At 38.2% G+C, this 21062-nt stretch overlaps 1 protein-coding gene across 4 annotated transcripts in view; it reads left to right on the forward strand.

Moving 5' to 3' along the window:
- The window catches only part of PPARGC1A (peroxisome proliferator-activated receptor gamma, coactivator 1 alpha), a 640627-nt gene extending 619766 nt beyond the window's left edge, over positions 1–20861 (forward strand). For all 4 annotated transcript variants that reach the window (XM_004681370.2, XM_012724162.1, XM_012724163.1 and 1 more), the window contains 6 exons: positions 2831–3746; positions 4287–4391; positions 4521–4641; positions 14629–14750; positions 15083–15234; positions 20608–20861. In XM_004681370.2, the coding sequence (XP_004681427.1) occupies positions 2831–3746; positions 4287–4391; positions 4521–4641; positions 14629–14750; positions 15083–15234; positions 20608–20711 (1520 nt within the window). In that variant the 3' untranslated portion in view covers positions 20712–20861. The remainder of the gene's footprint in view (positions 1–2830; positions 3747–4286; positions 4392–4520; positions 4642–14628; positions 14751–15082; positions 15235–20607) is intronic.
- Positions 20862–21062: the final 201 nt, after the last annotated feature.

The following is a 21062-nucleotide window of genomic DNA, read 5'->3' on the forward strand; positions in this document are numbered from 1 at the left end:
TTCCAAGTGACTCTTGGGCCACTAAAATGTGTGAGCCATGACTGAAACCTGAGCTAGAAAAATACAAATAAAACTGAGAAAAGATTTAGCCAAAAATAAGTGCAAGAGCTTATCCATTTGGATAGAAAAGATAACATTCACATTCAAAAAGAGATGAGTAAGATATCTAGCAATATCTGGTAAATACCAAGTGAGTGATTCTTGATTTACTGAGCAGGAAATTACTAGAAATGTAAAAATCACCTGATTTGAGGTATCATGAAGAGTTGTATGGAGCTGGGTTTTAGGATGGTGAATGTCATTTCCTTCCATTCAAGCTCTCTGTCAGTTGGAATCTTGACTGTTATTTACTCAGTCAAGGGAGATTAATCATCACTATTTATTTGAGTATCTTAGCTTCCTATGAGATATATGTGAGAACTTGTGATTTCTTTGCTAGGAATTACATTCTTTAAATGTGTTGTGATTATAATTGTTGGTGGTGTGTGGCCAAAATTAGCGTGTAGGAATGGGACAGTGCAGAAAGATCAATGGAATAAGAGGGGCAGATACGGAGGGAGGGAGAGAGAGAAGATAGACCGCATAGACATTTCTTAAATTGAGTAATAGATTTAATTGTCGATGAAAGGGGATGCTAAAGAGTATATCACGAAGCGAGGCAGAGACTCATCCTGACCCTTCCACCCCTTTAACTACCAGACAGAGTGAGGTAGAACTAGAATTAGTTGCTGATAAAATTGGAAGGGATTATCCTAAGTGAAGTGAACCAGGAGAAAGCAAAGTACAAGATGGTTTCCCTTACTTGTGGAATATAGAGAAACTAACTAAAGATCAGGCACAGACAGCTTTAAAAGCAGCTTTTGAAAGCTGACTGTAGAGCTGAGACATCTAGGGTGGGGGAGAGCGTCAGGGAGGAAGAGGGACGGGGAGAAGCCTGGATGGGTGGAGAGGGCACAGTGGGCTGTGGTGGAGGATGATGGGGTATTTGGTGTGGAGACCACACCTCTTAGAGCATTTAAAAAAAAGGGGGAACAAGCCAAAGTGAAAACTTCGAGAAACAAAAATTCTTTATTGTGAAAAGCTGAAAAGGATGTAAAATAACGGTAGTTCAATAAAAATATATTGAAAAAATGGGGGGCAGTTTTGAACCGCACATGTGACATGAAGGAAAGCCAAGAGCAATGATTGCATTTCCCAGTCCTTACGATCTTCTCCAGGATGAATTTCCAAATGAAAACCACCTTTCACTTATCCCCTCTCTTCCCTCAATTAGAGGGAATTCACTATGCATAATAAAATTGCTGTAAAATATTTTATTTTAGGGAAATATTAATTTTTCCATCTCTATTATAAAGTAGAATAGAAAAGCAGTGTCACACTGTACAAATCAAAATTTCATGTGGTTTTCTGTGACCTGCTTGGTTCTTTAAATGTAGATATCATTTTCCCCCTAGTAAGATAAGATTCCTTAGCCCTTCCTTGAAATATTCACTTGCCTTAAGTCTAACCCCAGGCTTGTTAGCAGACTTGAAGTTCTTTCTGCTGAATAGTGTTCACTAATCCTCCTAAACAGAAAGCATATTGTAAACGACAATGTTCCTTTACAAGCATAAAGTCATTTGAACTCCAGCCTTCCCTTCTTCAAAGTTCTGTGGACTCTGCAGACATTTCACAATTCTTCCTTGGCGTAAAGGGATGAGTAGGACTTACTCAGGGGTGAAACTTAATGGAAGCATTAGATTTCCCAGATGCTCCCGTAACAACTTCTGATGGAATTTTCTGCCCTTCTGTGGAAAAGCACTTAAGACACCAGCTGACATGGTTTTCCCTTTCTTCCTTTATTTTTTTATTTACCTAATTATTTAGTAGCTAAAGCTTGGATTCATTCCAATCCTTCAGCCTCATAGCCCACCCTGATGTTGTGCTGTAAATAAACTGGTCTGCTGCCCTGCACTGTAGCTGTTTAGTTTCCTGTTTGCTTAGGTTTCTGTGATTTTAGACAGAGTGTATTAGTTATGCTTACAAGAATGGATTACGCCGACATTAGCCATGGTTTACTAAGTTAATGAACTGTGGAGACAAAGGACCGTCGCCTTCCGTCATGGGGGTGTCTGGTGTCCTGAGCCCCTCCTGAAACTTCACTGGACTAGAGGCCTGTCATCTCTGCCTCTTCTCTGTCAATCCACCATTTTGAAGCTTTCACAATTTTCCCTTTTCTTAGGAAGTCACACATCAACATTTTTTAACTGTTATTTTTAATGACACCTTTATTTTACATTCCACTTTTTTTGGTAAAGTTGCCTTATTTTTTGACTCCAGGGTAAGGTTCCTTGACTGGACCAAAAATCCAAGCCATTGGCTCCTCCACAGCAGAATCTGTAGACAAATGCTACCAAAGCAATTCTGAGACACCCCCCACCCCCCACCCCAGGTCCTTCCACTTTCTTTGTCCACAGCACAGACAATATGATGCTTCTGGACAGGAGAGCTTGAGGAGTGCCTGGTGCTGGAGAAGGCTGGGGTGATTCTTAATGTTTTCTGGGAAGCAGGATCTGTTAGCACTGGTGTTGTTTGAAACACACAATATCACAGTTCTTCCTGCTTCCAGGCATTGTAGATTCATCTTTTCTCAGTGACAGAGGCTTAGAGGAATAGAGTCACTTTTTTACCTCTTCTCTTGAATTTACTTTCTTCTGCTTCGTTCACTTTGAAGCATTGTTGAAATCTTGAAAAAGTTTGGCAAACATTCTGGCACTTAATATTATTTTGTCTCTTTTCTCTCCCCTTCCCCCTTTTTTCTTTTCGTGTTCCCCACCCCCCTCCCCTTCAGGCCTAACTCCACCCACAACTCCTCCTCATAAAGCCAACCAAGAAAACCCTTTCAGGGCTTCTCCAAAGCTGAAGTCCTCTTGCAAGTCTGTGGTGCCTCCACCATCCAAGAAGCCTCGGCACAGTGAAACTTCTGGTACCTCAGGCCATAACACCACCAAGAAAGGGCCAGAACAGTCCGAGTTGTACGCCCAGCTCAGCAAGACCTCCGTGCTCAGCAGTGGACACGAGGACAGGAAGGCCAAGCGGCCAGGCCTCCGGCTGTTTGGTGACCATGACTATTGTCAGTCAATTAATTCCAAAACGGAAATACTCATTAATCTATCACAGGAGCTCCCAGACTCCAGACAAATAGAATATAAAGATGTCTCCTCCGATTGGCAGAGGCAGATTTGTTCTTCCACAGATTCAGACCAGTGCTACCTGAGAGAGACTCTGGAGGCCAGCAAGCAGGTCTCTCCTTGCAGCACCAGAAAACAGCTCCAGGACCAGGAAATCCGAGCTGAGCTGAACAAGCACTTCGGTCATCCCAGTCAAGCTGTTTTTGACGACGAAGCAGACAAGACCAGTGAACTGAGGGACAGTGATTTCAGTAATGAACAATTCTCCAAACTACCTATGTTTATCAATTCAGGACTAGCCATGGATGGCCTGTTTGATGACAGCGAAGATGAAAGTGATAAACTGCGTTACCCTTGGCACGGCCCGCAGTCCTATTCATTGTTCGATGTGTCGCCTTCTTGCTCTTCTTTTAACTCTCCGTGTAGAGATTCCGTGTCACCACCCAAATCCTTATTTTCTCAAAGACCCCAAAGGATGCGCTCTCGTTCAAGGTCCTTTTCTAGACACAGATCGTGTTCCCGATCACCATATTCCAGGTCAAGGTCACGGTCCCCAGGCAGTAGATCCTCTTCCAGGTAAACCTTGTCCAAACCCACACAAAGAATAAGGTGCTCCCAGGAAGTTAAAAGAAACACAAATCAAGCCACACAGACCACCCAGCCCCTCACCGCTGCACCACACCCCTGCTGGACCCCTGGCGACTTTTAGTACACATAAACATCCTCCCATCTTCTTTTAAATATGTCTGCCAGGAGCACAGTGCCTTGAGCCAGACAGATCAGAGGGAGCAATTTGTAAGAAACTTGCTCTTCTAACTTTTTCCATTACCTGGAGAGCTGCTCAGTGCCAGGATAGCTGAGATCCACGCAAGATAAAGCTGACAGTAGCAGGCTGGCACTCAGCATTCCCATCAATAAGAGACGCTGGGAGAGACGCATCACTCTCCACTGCTAAGCTGACTAGATGAACACAGACGTCACTGGGAAATTTCACTAGTCGCTAGGAAGAAAGAGCCCTGAATGCAGTGTGCTGTTCCAGAGGCTTCTCGGGTCTGCTCATCAACTGGGCTAAGTGGCAGTGGCAAACGCCTGTTTGATTTTTCTCCTCTCTTCCAGATCTTGCTACTACTATGAGTCAAGCCACTGCAGACACCGTGCGCACCGAAATTCTCCCCTGTGTGCGAGATCACGGTCAAGGTCACCCTACAGCCGTAGGCCCAGGTAAGGATGTTTGTCCTTCCTCTGCCTGTCCTCTCTTCCCTCCTGAAGATGACCCCTTCTCGGGTTTACTGTTCATTTTGCTCCTGCCTACTGAGGTGGTTGACTTACTGATGAAATTATGTTTCTCAGATATGACAGCTATGAGGAATATCAGCATGAAAGGCTGAAGAGGGAAGAATACCGCAAGGAGTATGAGAAGCGGGAGTCCGAGAGGGCCAAACAAAGGGAGAGGCAGAGGCAGAAGGCAATTGTAAGCAACTATCATTTTTAGTGGCAGCTCCTCCCTCCCCCCTCCCTCTCCCTCCTCCCTCCTCACTCTGGTCCCTTCCATTTCCCTCCCTCCCCCCTCCCCCTCTCTCCTCCCTCTGGTTCCTTCCATTTCCCTCCCTCCCCCCTCCCTCCCCCCTCCTCCCTCTGGTCCCTTCCATTTCCCTCCCTCCTCCCTCCTTCTCTCCCTCCCCCCTTAAACCTTCCTCCCTTGTCCTCCTTCCTCCTTCCCTCCCTCTCCTTCTCTTCTTCCTCCCTCCCTCTCTCCCTCCCTCCCTTCTCCCGCCCTCTTCTGTCCCTCCCTTTCTTTCTTCCTTCCTCCATTCTTCCCTTCTTCTCTCTCTCTCTCTCTCTTTCAAGTTTAGAAAATAAACTGAAGGTAAGATTTTGGCAGAATAAGCAATTTTCAACCTTTAGACTTTGAAACTTCTCAGGGAGTCTGCAAACCCTCTTAACAGAGATTACTGGGAAGGGGGGCGGGCGAATGTATTCAATAAACTTCTCATTCCTATCTCCTATTTCTCACTAATTCTCGAGTTCATTACTGTTTTCAGATTTTATTTTTTAAAAATGGAGGGAGTAGAGGTTTATTCAGGCAGATACTGACTTTAGTAGTAAGAGGATGAGGTTAAAAAACAAACAACTATTCTCTGCTTTTCTTCTGATTGCAAAAAGAGGTGGTATCACTGAATTTCAGTTCCTGTTTTTTTTTTTTTTGGCAGATTGTATTGCCCAGAAAGAGATGAGGCTTCAAGCTAGATTTACAGTAGGTGGTAGATGAAGATTTGCTAAGGAACTCATTTCTTGCTTTGCTGGGTCAACACCTAACTGTGTGGTGGACTCATCCACCTGTCTTCGGAACTACTTCCCAGTGGCCTGTAACGTTTGCCAGCATCTCTCACTGCAAGCTCTTGCACTCATGTGACTGCAAGCAGGGCTGGCCCTTCAGTATAGAGATCCAGGTTATGTTAAATTTGGTATCTGCAGGGCAGTGTCCTTTTCCAAAAGCTGCTTGTGAAAAGGTGGACTTTACCCCAGCTTCCTTCCGTTGTTTATCAACCCAGACCCTCTGTGAAAAAAAACAAGGCGTCCCAATTGTCGGCATCCAATACACGTGGCAGACATTTTTGGTCGATGGTGGAGCTACGAAGACTTAGGATCATTGCTAGCACCGTGCCCCACTTGGCTAATCCATCAGTGATGTGGCTGCTTTGGACCATAGCAGATGCTGCCTGGCTGTCTAGCTGCTTTCAGTGCAAATAAAATTTTGACATATCTATTCTATAAGCTAACCAAGACTTAGAGAAAGTATTTTTAACTGTAGAGGCTAAGATTATAGGGTACCTTTAAGAAAACCCACTACCATCAACACAATATTGTAAAACCTAGATGTAAGAGCTGATGATAGAGTCAAATCATGCACTGACTAACCTGTATCCAGTAGAGGAAACTGGTGAACTGAGAGATTCGTTCACACACAAATCCGTATTTCTAGGGCTAGAAGTCGAGGATATTTCCTGCCGTAAAACTTTGAATCTATCTAGGATTGAATTAAAAGTCCAGTGAAAAGTACACTTTTCTTCATTTTTCTCAACTTTGAAATGAGCTCTGATATTAAGATCTGTTGAGTATCATTAGTTAACACTTAGTAAGACAAATGAAAATTAAAAATTCAATTTGCTATATTTAATGAATAGCCTATTCAATAATCGCAAGAACTCACATTCATGTAAGTGCCATATAGTTTACAAAGCCGCTTAATATGGCGTATTACAGGTATTCTTCCTAAAAGAGAAAGATGTTGAGCAAGTACATAGGAAAATAGTTATTGTAGTATTTGCAAATTTATATTTTATAAAATTCTTCATGTTTCTTCCCCAAATATGACATTAAAGAGAGAGATCAATAGTTTCATCATATATTTGCTCAATTGGGCAAAATACAATACAGTTATAACCACAGCTTTGTAAATAAATGTAGACAAATGATATTTATTTATTTTGTTCCTCCCCAAGATAATTTAGTGCCAGATATTTGACTCGAGTCACAAAACGGAGGAAGGTGTCTTGTCCTTAGTTTTAATCATTCCTAATAAAGCAAGTAGCATGATTGCTCTACATGCCGTAGCTCAGACCTGAGCCCAGAGCTATGGCTTAGACACCGATACCTTTTCTGTCTTTACGGTCAGGAATGTTGACAAGTTCCTTGGCTCATCCTCTGACTAAGACAGTCTTTGTCAGTTCTGTTTGAAAGATGACTTAGAGAGTGCAAGTATCGACTTGATCTATTTTATATCATTATAAATTAACTAGAATTTTGTGAGAAATTTGGCTTTGGGATTCATTTTTGATATTGAAAAGCAATTTAAAAACATAACACATAGATTTTGTTTACCATCACCATGTTTCACAGGTAGTAAGAGCTTAATATAAAGATTGGGGATTGATTGGTGAGTCATTTGACACTTGGACAATTATATGCTAATTCTGCTTGACATTAGTGAAAAATATGACTATGTGACAGATTTTTTCTCGGGTATAATGTTAAGTAAGTCTTTGTTCTCATAGTGAGGGAGCTTCCAGTCTAGTAGAAGATAGGAATGCAAACAGCAAAATAGTGTGATTAGTGCTATTGTGGACTGTATATCTAAAATACTATCGTGATACATAAAGGGGGTCCCACACCTCAAATGAAGGGTGGGCCTTCTCTAGGGAAGTGGGCAAAGACTTTCTCTACCTGACTGTCTGATAGGAGATCCGTCACCACATGGCTAATTTAGCTAGTCTGGAATTAAGAGACATCACAATGTGATTACATTTTAAAGACTATGAAAATAGAGTATAAAACATGTCAACTTTTTATATCAATGACAGGTTGAAAAGATAACATTTTGACTACATTGAGCTAAATAAAACATTTAGTGACAAGGGAAATTCTTATTTCTTTTTATTTTATAAAATGTGCCTCTTCTACTATTTATACTTACATACTTCACAGTATGTGCTTAGTGAATATTCCTATTCTAGACAGGGTAGCAACTAATATTAAGTGTCTGGAAAAGAGCAGGTCATTTTGGAGAATGTCTAGTCATTTGACATGGGGGTACTGCAGTGGTGAGAGATGAGTCTGGGGGTTCCTGTGGAAGCTGGGTGCTTCAATTGCTCTGTAGATCATGATAAAGATTTTGGAGTCTGTCCTGAAGGCATAGTGGCACTGCTTATGAGTTTACCCACAGAAAAATTTTCTGATTGATTTCCTTCCTCAAAAAGGTCTGCTTTCACGTGCCACAATGCATTTGTAAAGTGTATCTTTATGACTTGGGTAAGGAGATACGTGCCATGATTTTTGACTCACTTGGCAAGATTAGTGTGAAAAAGTCATTCATGAGACAGCTAAGGAACCAGTAAAGTCCAGTCAAGCTCATCTGGTAGATGATTTCCATTCAGATTTTTGAGGTACCCTTAAAGTAATGAATATGCAGAAACTTGCATTTGGAAAGCCTTGGGTGCAGTGCTGAATTATCCACTAATTCAACTGCATCATGTAATTTATGGGTCAGCAAACCAGAGGTAACAAAGGGAAATGAAAACAGTGTTACAACCTTGAATGATTATTGCTTTGAAAAATCAGTATTTACTAGCTTTCCTTTGTAAAATATAAAGCTATGTAACTTTACTATATTGCTTTTGTTATGCGTTCCTTAAGAAGGAGAGGGTTTAGGAAGTCTATAAACTTTTCTTTGTTATGGTTCTGGAAGGTTTTAATTGGACCAACTTAGCACACACCAAATCAGAATCACCAGAAGTCTAATAATATTACTAATTTGTATCATACATTTTGGCTGAATAGTCCCATCATTTGAGTTATCAATATTTAAATGGGAACTCCCCTCTCTCCTTCAATTTCTATCTAAATTCTTTCTCAAAACCACCTCACCTGCTGTCTTTCTCAATCCAGAGGTTTAGAACAATTCAAGTTATATTGAAACCCCATAAGCCAGAGTTGAGTGTTGTTTATTATCTAAACTGTCACTGTTCTAATTTCTTAGGGAATTTTAAGTCCAACTCCATTTGTAATCTGTACTGTTTTCTGCCAGAAAACATGAGAACAGAATGTTAATTTAAGGGCAAATCTAGACATTGTGATATGACTCAGTGCTTAAAAGCAGGCCAGATGCTAGGGTCAGTGTGCAGCCCAGCAGCCAGGAAGCACGCACCCAACTAAGGGTTATCAGCCTCTAGCCTCTATCAAGAGGGAAAAAAAGTTGTACAATTTCTCTTAGCTTTTTTGGGATGAAATAATTTCTATCTACTAAAGACTTTTTCAAGAACTACTTCATGTTATTGCATTTATGTTCTATTATAAGTCTGGACTCACTTATTTAGAAACCATCAGTTTTATCAAAAGTATATACTCCCACTCTCATTTTCATGTTTTCTGATGTTCCAGATTTTTATTTTGCTTGATTGCTTCCTTCCTCTCTTTTCTTTCTTTCTTCCTTCCTTCCTCTCTTTTTTCCTTCTTTCTTCCTCTCTTTTTTCTTCCTTCATTCTTTCTCTCTTTCTTTCTTTCTTTTCTTTCTTTCTTTCTCTTTCTCTTTTTCTTTCTCTCTTTCTTTCTTCACCTTAGCTCTTAAATAAGTAGACAAAGCTACATTTATTCATATCTATATAACCTTATTCACTAAGGAGAAATTGCCCTGGGTAGTACTTTTAACTTCTAAGGGAGTGACTGGCTAACCTAATGATATAGCTTTGTTTCTTCTTTAAGACTGTCCCTAGCAGTACAATTACTGAGTCACTACCAAATAAGATGATTATAACTAACATGATAAGTAAGAAAAAAACATTTTTTTTAGCATTCGTCAGAGTTTTAGCCTTTCCTTTTGTCCATCTGTAACTTTTCATGTCTGTTCACCTCTCTTACATACTTTGGACAAAATATATAACTAAGTAAGTTTATTCTAGAAATTACATGGATTTTATTTTCATCTCATCTACCTATTTGTAATATCTTTGGAATTCTTGAAGAAAGAGGTTGATTTGAAAGAGTTAATTTGAAAATGAACAAAATAGTTTCTGCCAAAGTGGACATCCAATTTCCTTATCATAGGAGGAAAGATACTTATATATTCTAACTTCTAAGTATAGAATAAAATTCTAAGTACCCAAATCTAATCTCTATCAGGCTGCTCCCTGTTGTTATATACCAGGGCATTCCAGGGAGAAACCGACCCATAAAAAAGAATCAAGCATAGTAGTTGTCATATATTAGAGTTCAATAAATGTCAATTACTCTACTAATCTCCTTTGTTTTAAGTTTATATCCTTTCGCCAGAATTATGATTTGATGACAAATACGTATTTTATGTTTTCCCAAGTTAACAGGAAGCTCTCTATACTTTCTGATGAAGATTTTGATAATGCAAAGTCAGTTAATTCTGTCTTTTTTTCCCTTCATTTATCCCCTGTGATTTGATATAATGAGGATTTACTACACCTGTTAATGCAACATAAATCTTCAATTTTATTATCTACCCCATCAGTAAACTAGCTTTTGTGAAAATTGAAGCTAAAATATATTTGATAAATGTTCCATCCTCTTCAATAGTGAAAACTAGTCTGAAAATCATTTTTCAAGGAGCTTTTTCCAAAGGTTTTGAGTTCCTCCAAGCCTTTAAGAAGTTGGAAATGTTATTAAGCATTTTGATTTCTTTTCCTTTCATCTCCTGTTTGGAAATTAATGTCTTGAAAAATTGCCTGCAAATGTTAAGGTTTTTTAAAGATATGGAATCTATTCATCTGTCTAATAAAACTGCAACACGTTAAAAATAATCAGTTCTTTGCTAGACACTTTAGCTAATCTTGGAAAGATTTTTGTCTTTGCTTTTTAGACCTTCAGCTGCCTTTTGGTTTCATTTTTAGCACTAGGAAAACCAGGCACTCAAGCCATTTTCTCAAATGAGAATTTCAATATATAGTCAATCTCTGATCTTTGTAAGGTAGCAAGTTGTGGTCTCACCCCTGTGTTTCATAAAAGGAAATAACAGGTAGACAAACAGGTAATTTAAGTGGTTGTGGGCCAGCCCTCTGTATTTCTGTTTCTCCTTTCAAAATTGTGTCTTCTTTTCTCTGTAGAGTGTGTCAGTATTTGACGTAACGTTCTCTGGTTTATCTTCTTTGTGGGATCATTGTTCCACAGAGCTTGGTATAAAGAAGCAATTCAGAGACTGTCCTGATATGCCTGCATATGGACGTACATATGGTTGATTCTAGTTTTAACTCTGAATTTCCAAATACGTAGACTGTATTCCCATAATGGTAGTTGAGCAATTTCTTTGTGGTGGTTCAATTTCTTTCTCTCTCTTCTGCATCCCCCAATCCTGTTCTATATGGATTAACCTTCCTAAAAAGACACATTAAAAATATCCATAATATCCATGCAAGCAGGCGCCAGGAAGTTTAGATAACGGGTCCATTGCATTTGGCTCAAGCTGGTTGTGTAAATAGAATGGAATGTGGTGTTATGATTTCTTTGCTCTAGGGAGATGAGCCTCACCATCTACTTATATTTATTGACCTCCAAGATGTGCTGCATGCTGTGGACCAATACAATTTCTGCCTTCAACTAAGACATACAATCTACATGGAAATAAATGAGATGGACTGCTCTGTTTGCCAAAAATTCTCAGTTCAGTTATTTAGGCTTAGTAGAATTTGTCAGAGGAGTTGTGTAACCACTTATATTGGTAGAGCCCAACCTCTGATTTTCAAGGGTGTATTTAAAGAGTGAGAGTCCCCAAAACACGTAACTGCTTCTCACATCTGACACTTAAACCTGTAAAAACAGATTATGGACAACATTGTTAATTTGACTCAGCCACTTGCGTTGGCCTTTTGATTTTGTTTTGTGAGGGAAAGCATGAAACCTGGCTTTCCTTCCCCATTGTCTTAGAGAGTCTTGGAAAGTAAGTATCACATTGAGGCATCTTTCATGTAATCAAATGCATAGAGTGTTAAAAATGATTGTTTGATGATTGATTTTGTTTTTTCAACAAATGTTCGCTGATACTGGTGTGTTTCAGGGACCCTTAAAATATAGTAGGCAATGGGATAGACGTGGGCTCTTCATGACCTTTAACACTGAAAAATCTATTTTAATTATTTACTTACAATGTAGCATAGAACTACAAAGGAGAAACTGAGTGTTCTGTAAGAAGCACTACCAGAAAATCAGACTTCACCTCCATCTCAGGAAGGAAATGATTATTGAGTTCAATGGGACTCTAAATAGTGTGTATGTTGAGGGAGCGAGGAGGAAGAATATCCCAACTAGCAGAACCACTGGGCAAAGTCCACAGGGAAAAAAGGATTAGGGAATAAACTGGGGATGGATTTCAGCTCAATGTGGCTGAAAATCAGAGTAAAGTAAAAATGGGATTTGGTAGGTCAAGCCCATCATGAAGACATGTTTAAGTTATGAAGGGCTCGTTTGGTGCTTTTCCTGATTTAGGCCTTTCCCTCAATGCTGTGAGAAACTATTGAAATGTTTTAGATGGTAATTGGCATGATTAGAGTCTAATTCCCTTAGCAAAAACTATTGTGACAGAAAAGACCAGATTAGAGAAGGATAAATAGACACAGGATCTAAATTAAAAGACTGCTATGTGCAGAGATATTGATAACTTGATTTAGGAGAGATAGAATGAAGAAGATAGACTGGAAAGATAGTTCAGAGATAAAAGTCAACAGGACTTAATGAATGATTGTATAGATAAAGGGAACTAGGAGCCAATATTCAAGGGAAGCATTCAGGTTTTTGCCCATCATTTTTGGAGCTGATATGAAAACACAGGGAAAGACCTGCTGGGGAGAAAAGTAACTGGATAGTTTGATTTGGATAATGTGGTCTAGTTTTTTGGCCCCAAACTTACATTTAACTAAGGCGCCAATAGCTTCTTCGTTATTTGTGTCTGAAATTCATGGGGAATTTTTGTTGAAAACAGACATGAGTGCTGTATGCAGTAAAGACAGAACATGGGACAGACCACCTAGGAAAATTTTATATATTACAACATTTGTAATAAAAACAAGAACCCCATGGGATATATACTATCCTATGTTCATTGCAGTGGTGTTTATAATAATTAAGTTATGGAAACAACCTAAGTGCCCAAGCACAGATGAGTAGGTTAGGAAGATGTGATATATACACACAATGGCATACTATTCAGCTATAAAAAAAGATGAACTTTTGCCATTTGCAACAACATGGATGGGACTGAAGGGAATGATGTTCAGTAAAATAAGTCAGAAAGAGAAAGACAATTATCAGTTGTTTTTACTTATATGAGGAATCTTGAAAAACAAAAACCAAAAATCAGACAGAACCAAGCCAGTAACAAACTCTAGAGGCCTGACTGTAGAATGAGGTTACCAGAGGGAAAGAGAAGGCATTGAGATCAGGGTGTGGAGGGTATCGATAGATCATGATGGAAGACCCTGGGTGCCTTGGTGGTGGACATGATATGGTAACACACATCTAAAGAGGTGCAATCTTATACCTCTAACTCATATCATATATACCATTTCAAAAAAAAAAATAATTGTGAGAATTGTTAGTGTTCAACAAGCACAGTGGCCTATTGTTTGCTATTGTCTTTGCTAAACATGGACATTTGAAAAGGAAAGACATTCAGTAAATAATGTAGGAAACCTGCTTGCCATAGTCCTAAATTACTTTTTACTTCATCAAAAAAGGTACACACTTGTTTCCAGAGAAAACTCTTAGACAAGCTAAATCTGTGCTTTAGTTCTCTGTTTTCCACTCTTTGCTCCATATAATTTTAAGTGATTTCATTCTTGAAGTCTTTTCATTGCAGAAGTCTTTCATTATGTCTACTTTGGTAGACAGATAGACTAGTTGGTAAGCCCATTTTAAAAACATTAACTCTTTATATTCCTTAAAAGCTTTTTGCCAGATTTGAGAGACATCCTCACTTTTGCTCTTATCTTCTTAGAGCAAGAGATAAACATCATTGCTTCTTATACTAAAGATTTTTTTTTTAATAAGAGGAAATGTCCTCCGTTTATAAAATACCCTTCCTGTATGTTATAGGTTATAAATTGCTGATGACTTTGAGATGATGATGTTGACTCCACTCGTGAAAATTAGGCCACACCCTTCTAGTGTGTTCCTAAAATAAGATTCATTGGCAAAGTGAAATTTATAGCCTCTTTTATAGCTCTTATTCTTCAGAGGCTCATGGTTGAAAATGGCCTACATTTTAAGACTGCATTTTCAAATTATTGTCTTTGGGCCACCTGCATCAGATTCACTGGGGTGTGTTTGTTATAAATGAACATCATTGAACCTTGTCTTCCAGTTGTTTTAATAAAACTACGGTAAACCCCGATAATTTGCATTCTTAATAAGCATCCTAGGTAATTTTTATTTATACTAGACTTAAACAATCACTGTTTTGAGGAATGTGAACATTTGTACATCTCATAATTAAAATTCTGAGCTAATGAGAAACAGGTTAGTTTCTTACCATTTTGAAGACTGATAATCAACTCATTGGTGCTAACATATTTAATAGGTATTGTTCAGCTACTCAGCGATTAAAAAGGTCACACACTCTATATATTTGTATACACATATGTGTGTGTGTATACACACAGTCCTAGTGCACACAAGTTAATGTAATAAAAGAACAGAAGGAGGCAGAAAAGGCAGAAGAGAGTAAGTTACAGAATCAAGTGTGTGTGGGCAAGAGGATTATTGACAAAACAGAGTAAAACTTGGCCCAAGTGTCACCTTTCATTCGTTTTAGGGAATGTTTTACTTTAATTGGCAGCTCTGTGGGCTCGTGTTCTGCATGCCTGCACCTTTATGAATGTTTCTAGAGACTCACCTTCTTGCCTTTCTCCAGAACTAGCAAAAGTCTCTCCTTACTTTCCCCTCCTAGGAAGAACGACGTGTGATTTATGTTGGGAAAATCAGACCTGACACAACACGGACAGAACTGAGGGACCGTTTTGAAGTTTTCGGTGAAATTGAGGAGTGCACAGTAAATCTGCGGGATGATGGGTGAGAATCTGCAAGATTATTTCTTGTTTAGAAGCTGACATATGTAAAAAATTATGGCCATAAGATTACTAGAATGAAAATGCTTTGACAGATGACATGTTGAGTTCAGAACCTTATTTATTTTCTTTCATCCCTATTTATTAATCTTTCTAGTTGAGATTTCCTGTCCCAGAAATAAGTATTTAGCCGCTTGACAGGACTATCACACTGATAAATGGAAGCGGTGGTTCAGACGAGGGCACCACTGAAGTCTCCCCAGGTAGAGCGGATGACGGCCATGTATGTTAATGCTCCCTCACTAGTTTTGAACTTCTCTCCTTTGTCCACTGCAGAGACAGCTATGGTTTCATTACCTACCGTTATACCTGTGATGCTTTTGCTGCTCTTGAAAATGGATACACTTTGCGCAGGTCGAATGAAACTGACTTGGAGCTATACTTTTGTGGACGCAAGCAATTTTTCAAGTCTAACTATGCAGACCTAGGTATGGATTTTATTGTACATGGAATGAGCAGTCCATAATATGGGCTCAGGATGGAAGCAGATGTTGGTCTGGACCATCAGTTTATTTTACGAGAAGAGATATTTGAATATAGAATTTATCTTATTCTTCATTGTAGGAGACAGATTCAGGTGCAAGAGGTTTAGGTTCTGGGCACAAAGGCAGAACTAAATGCCTTGTATTATCTTCCCAGATGCTGAAACTGTGCTCTTAGTGTGTGCATGTGTGCTTGGTGTGTGAAACTTTGTGTATACGTGAGGTTAGTGTGTTGTGTTTTGGTGTAAGTGTGTTGGGTGCATGTATGGTATCGTGTGTCTGCATGTGCTTGTGACATGTGTGTTTGTACGTGGGGGGTGTGTGTGTGTGTGCAGTGTGTGTGTGGGTCTGCTGGTTATCTGGCATTGCTCTCTGTGCCTCTTCTCAGTCCTTTAGTGCCATGTCACCACTTTCGTGACATAGAATATGCCAGTCTTTGATTTTTTTCTTATGATCTCACAAACTCTTCAAAATGTTATAATTCCTCAGATTACATCTTGAGAGGAAGAATGAAATAGGCTAAATTACACTATACTTTCTTTAAAACAATAGAAAAAAAATTTTGAGGGGGATTTTCTTACTTAATTACCAGAAAAATCTTAGCAGGTAGAAAATGTTATAGCCATCCTATTTTACAGATGAAGAAACTGAAATATACATGAGGACATTTTTTTTTCCTGTCATAAAGTTTGGTAGACTCAAAGGATAAATTTTGAAAAAATATAAAAAGTATTAAGGTAATTAATAAAATCACCTATTAACCTAAGATAACATTTGTTACCTATATGTGATGTGACATCCAGTATTTTGTCTTAGAATGTCTAATTTCTTATAGTTAAGTTCATACATGTAATTTATTTTTTCCTTAGTAATGTACATTTATTTTCCAAGTTGTCAAATTTCTTTAGTTGTTGAGGTCACTATTTAACACATATATTTTTATAGAAATTCTGTTTTTATCAGTTTTCCTAATTTTATATGGTTCAGGTGACAACATATATCTATATATCTATGTAAACTGATGTATATATATACACACCACACACACAGATTCTGTGTGTATATATACACACACATACACACAAATTCTAGCTCCCTCAATATTTTACACATTTATTTTCTATTGAAATTCACAGGATTAAAAATAATTGATACTTTAGTGGTTGTACATTATTCTCATCAGTGAATTATTCCATATTCTTTAGTCTTTCCGTTATAGCTAAACCTTTTTGCAGTTTTTAATTTTGTTATAAATAATGCCATAATGGACATCTTAATTTCCTTTCCAGTTTTAATCTAGTTCCTTTGCAAAACCTTTCCTATCTAATTTTTGTATTTTAAACCTATAAATTATTAGATGAGTAAATGAAGAAAAGAAATGACAACTGTCTGTGCCAGTGACATAGATATTTTTAAATCAACTTATTATCATAAGATTAACATGATTGTCTTATGATCAGATCTATTCACATGTATTACACGCTTGCACTGGGATTGGCTTGGTTTAGTGGAAGGAGTGAGTATCTAATACAGGGTTTTTTTCCCTCCCCTCCACAGAAGTGATGTCTTGCTAGAGTAATTGATATCGGTGCTGTGCATTGTTCGAGGGAATATGCTATAATTCACTTCACAAGCTAAATAGATAGTATGAAACACAAGAGAGGCAGCTGACTCTTACAGAGATAGAAGCCTAGGGATGAAAATATAAAAGGTGGCAAGTCATTTGTTCAAATGTTGGCTGATAAAAACAGTCAAGACAGATTGAAGTCTTGAGTTGATTTGACTTATTTTCTTCAATGATGAAGGCCAGGGTGTTTCTAGTCTATCAAAATATCTAGAGTTTAAAATAAGCTACCTAGAGGGGCCTTTAGATCACGATTCATCACTAGTAGAGGGAGAATTGTATGGTACTTCCAAATTGAACTAGAGCCTCCCTGAAATACTTTTAGAAGGATGCTTCCCCTCCCGTTATCTTTCTGCCTCGCCAGCAGCAGTAGAAACTCTGCCATCACTAAGCCAGCTCTGTATTTTCTGAAAAGCATGTTTGATGTGCATTGTAGGAGCATGGATTTTCCAATTCCCTCCAGCCCTACAGTTGCATGAAAGGTAGTAGATCTGAGTGCAGGTGTGGTGTAGTCCAAGGAACCCTGGTTTTGCAGACTCGATATTTAACCTGCCTTAATTTCTGACCTTAAGCCAAAAGTTAAATATCCTTGGGTTCTGATTCTCCATTTGTCAAACATCCAATAATGTTGTTATGAAGATTTAATAAATGTTTGTGAAGTTGTTAGCCACATAAAGTGGCCTGGCGTATGTATTCCTGGCATAAGACCAATGTTCCATAAATAGTAGCTATAATGATAAAATAAAATAAAATAAAAAGTGAGGGCAATGGGATAGTGGTACGTATTTCACATTATTTTGAAATGGAAGAATCAACACTGGGGCAGACATTAGAACTGAAAAATATCATACATACCCTGTATTTGTTTCTTGAGTTCAAGTTAAGTGCTGTAGGTCAGGAATAATGAGTAAGGTGAAGATAAGCATAGGCAGACTTACAGAGGGACTACAAGCTTCCATATATCTCAAAAGTAGAGAAAATGATGTCACACAGATTAATTTTAGAATAAAGTGACCTATCATTTTAGCTAGACTAATCAAATTTGCTCCCCAAATTAAGTTAGCTCACACATCCTGTTTCTCTCTGACCATGGCATTTACTTAGTGCACCTGCTGTCACATTACTCTCAGTGTGCAAGGTAACGATTCCTGTTACTATGTATGCACTGGTTTCATAAAGTAGGCTCAGAATTTTAAGGAACAATTCAGATTATAGTAATGAAGCCAGGACTTAAGGCTACATTTCAGTTTTATTTAAAAAAATGGAACTTTGGGCCCTCCCTGGTAGTGCAGCAGGCTAAAGTGCAGCACTGCAAGCTGGCTGCAGCCACTTCAGTGTGAGTTCAATCCCCCACCCCAGAGGTGACCCACATGGCATAGATCCCTCCTGTCTCGCCCACTGCTCCTCTCAGCAGTGTACTTCATCAGTCGGCTTGTTCTGTTCCCCACTCTGTCTCCGGTGAATTCTCTCACTGCTTCTGCATCTCTGATTTGTACTCCAGTTCTGTATGCATAAATAAATAAATCTTTTTAAAAAATGGAACATTCTCAAAGACTACAGTGAAAATGCTTAAAGAAGAAAGACAGAAATTAAATCAGGACTGTAGAACCAGAGCAAAAATATGGGTTAGTAGTATACTATGGGCTAGTATTAAGTCAAAATTACTTTTGATCTTGGTGTACAACTTATACTTAAAAATAGAAAAATGAAGGAAATAACACATGTATTAGAAATTATTATTACAAAGAAATATGATGATACATTGTCACCATCCAAAATATATAACTTTACCTACAAATGTCACTCATTGTTAAATCTTTCCCAGATGCCAAAACAATTACTTTCAACCTTGTTTCTTTGCAATTTGCTGATTTTTCAAATTAATATGTTCATTTAGCAAATATTAATTTGAGTACCAGCTTTGTACTGATAGTTTTCTAGGTGCTGGAAATACAGTGGCAGTTACTATTAAAATAGCATCATCATCTGTAGCAATTTTTATAAAGTAATTAGATCTAGCCTTTTGGTTTTTTCCTATAGTATTTTGATTATATCTTACTTGTGTTGTAATACTGGTCGTTAAGCAGAAAGAAAAAGATGGAGCAGATGTTTTTGATATCAGAATTGAATTTATCCCTCCTGTCTTCAAAATCCAAATATAACTTTGTGAGTGTGTCCATTGTGACATGGTGTCCAAAGATAAGATGGCATATGTGAAATATCAATTTTCATAGTTCACAGTGATAAAATTCTTGAGAACCACTGTTTCAAAATATTAGCTTTTGCTGAAGAAAGTAAAGAAAAATTGGAATTTTGGCTTTGTATAGAAAGCCCAATATTAAGACATTGTACATAATCTCAAATTTTTCTCCAACAAAATAGGCATGTAAGTTCTGGGCTATATACTAAGCTAACCTCATGACACAGTCTTACTGGAAGGCCCTTCCATGTTCAATGCAAGTGGAATTCTAATTCCAGTTTAATCTCTAACAATGAATAGGATTTGGCTTTTCCTCTACAAAAGAAATTTTATTAGAATAAAGTTCACAATGCTTCATTCATACAAGCAAATTGTTTGTTAGGCTTTGGATAAAATGGGGGAAGCCAGTGTCATTTAAGAATTGACCACTTAAGTTGTTAGTGAGGAAGAATTGTTATTGTTTGTGTACTTACTTGGAAATTTTTTTTTTTTTGAAAGAAAGGCAGGACAGACAAGAGCTTAAAAATGAAAGAATAAAAAGAGATGAAGGGATTTCCTTGTCTTTAAATCAAAGCTGATGATAGTAGGTTGAAACTCAGAGAGAAAAATCAGCTTGGTACTGGAAAGTTGGAAGGGTTGAAACCTTTTAAGCCAAACAACTCCTGAGGTCAGTGCTTCTGTTTGAAGATGGTTATTTTGTAACTTATTCTGGGTAGGACATGGAAATGTTCATGGTTTAGTAGTCTAGCTCATGATTCCCAGATTGGCTTTGTCTTGTATTCTTAGTAGCTTGACCATATTCACAAGAGGCCCTCTAAGATTATTATATTTCTAAGGTTTTTCTTTCTTTTAAGACCTGCAGGGATATATTTGCCTTTGCCCTATTTGTCAATAGGGGTGAAAAATATCAAGTTTTTAACAAAATTCCACATTATATCCATCGTTGCTTATACACAAAGATTTGGGTAAGGGCTATTTGAAGTAGCTTGTGGAAATTTGCTTAAAAGCTGACTGAAGAATAGAGACCAGGACTTCTTTTGTGCCTGAATATCAGTGCAGTTTCCTGCCACATGAATGGAGACTAAACTTACCCTCTCTAGCCATAAACTACTTCCTTAAATCTTCTACTTTGAAGAGAATTTGTATCCCTATGCTGAGGTGTCTAAAGATGTAGAATAGATGTTCCTTTCACCTCAAAGGGAAGTGGGATGGTGAATGGTGAAGTCCTACTGATTTCTGTCCTTATCTGACTTTTTATACTCAAATCAGTTCCAGTTCCATTGAGTAGATAAAATCATTCCATTGTCTTGTACCTCTCCATCTAAGTTATGGAAGGAACTTTTAACAGGACAGGAAGGGTAAGGGGACGCATTTTTTTGCAATCCTGTTTTGTTGGACAAGTTGCTATTGAATCAAGCACTGTTGACCAAGATGCTTGAGGTAATACCATAACTTAGACTAAGGGTTTATCTAATCTAAGCTGTTTTTTTTTCAGATTCAAACTCAGATGACTTTGACCCTGCTTCCACCAAGAGCAAGTATGACTCTCTGGATTTCGATAGTTTACTGAAAGAAGCTCAGAGAAGCTTGCGCAGGTAACATGTTCCCTGGTTGAAGATGACAGAGGGACGGTGAATACCTCACGGGACAGTGCGTCCTTCCCTAACAGACTATTGCAAGTCATACTTAGGAATTTCTCCTACTTTACACTCTCTGTACAAAAAAAAAAAAAAAAAAAAAAAAAAAAAACCAACAAAACAACAACAATACAAGAACAACAGCAACAATGGTTTACATGAACACAGCTGCTGAAGAGGCAAGAGACAGAATGGATATGCAGTAAGCACATGTTTATTCATGGGTGTCAGCGTGGCTTTCCCTAGAGTCTCTTGGTGAGTGTGTGTGTGTATGTGTGTGTGTGTGTGTGTGTGTGTACATGCAAGAGAGCAT

Source organism: Condylura cristata, unplaced genomic scaffold (assembly GCF_000260355.1).
Source record: "Condylura cristata isolate star-nosed mole 26May11 unplaced genomic scaffold, ConCri1.0 scaffold00012, whole genome shotgun sequence".
NCBI classification, from domain to species: Eukaryota; Metazoa; Chordata; class Mammalia; order Eulipotyphla; family Talpidae; genus Condylura; species Condylura cristata.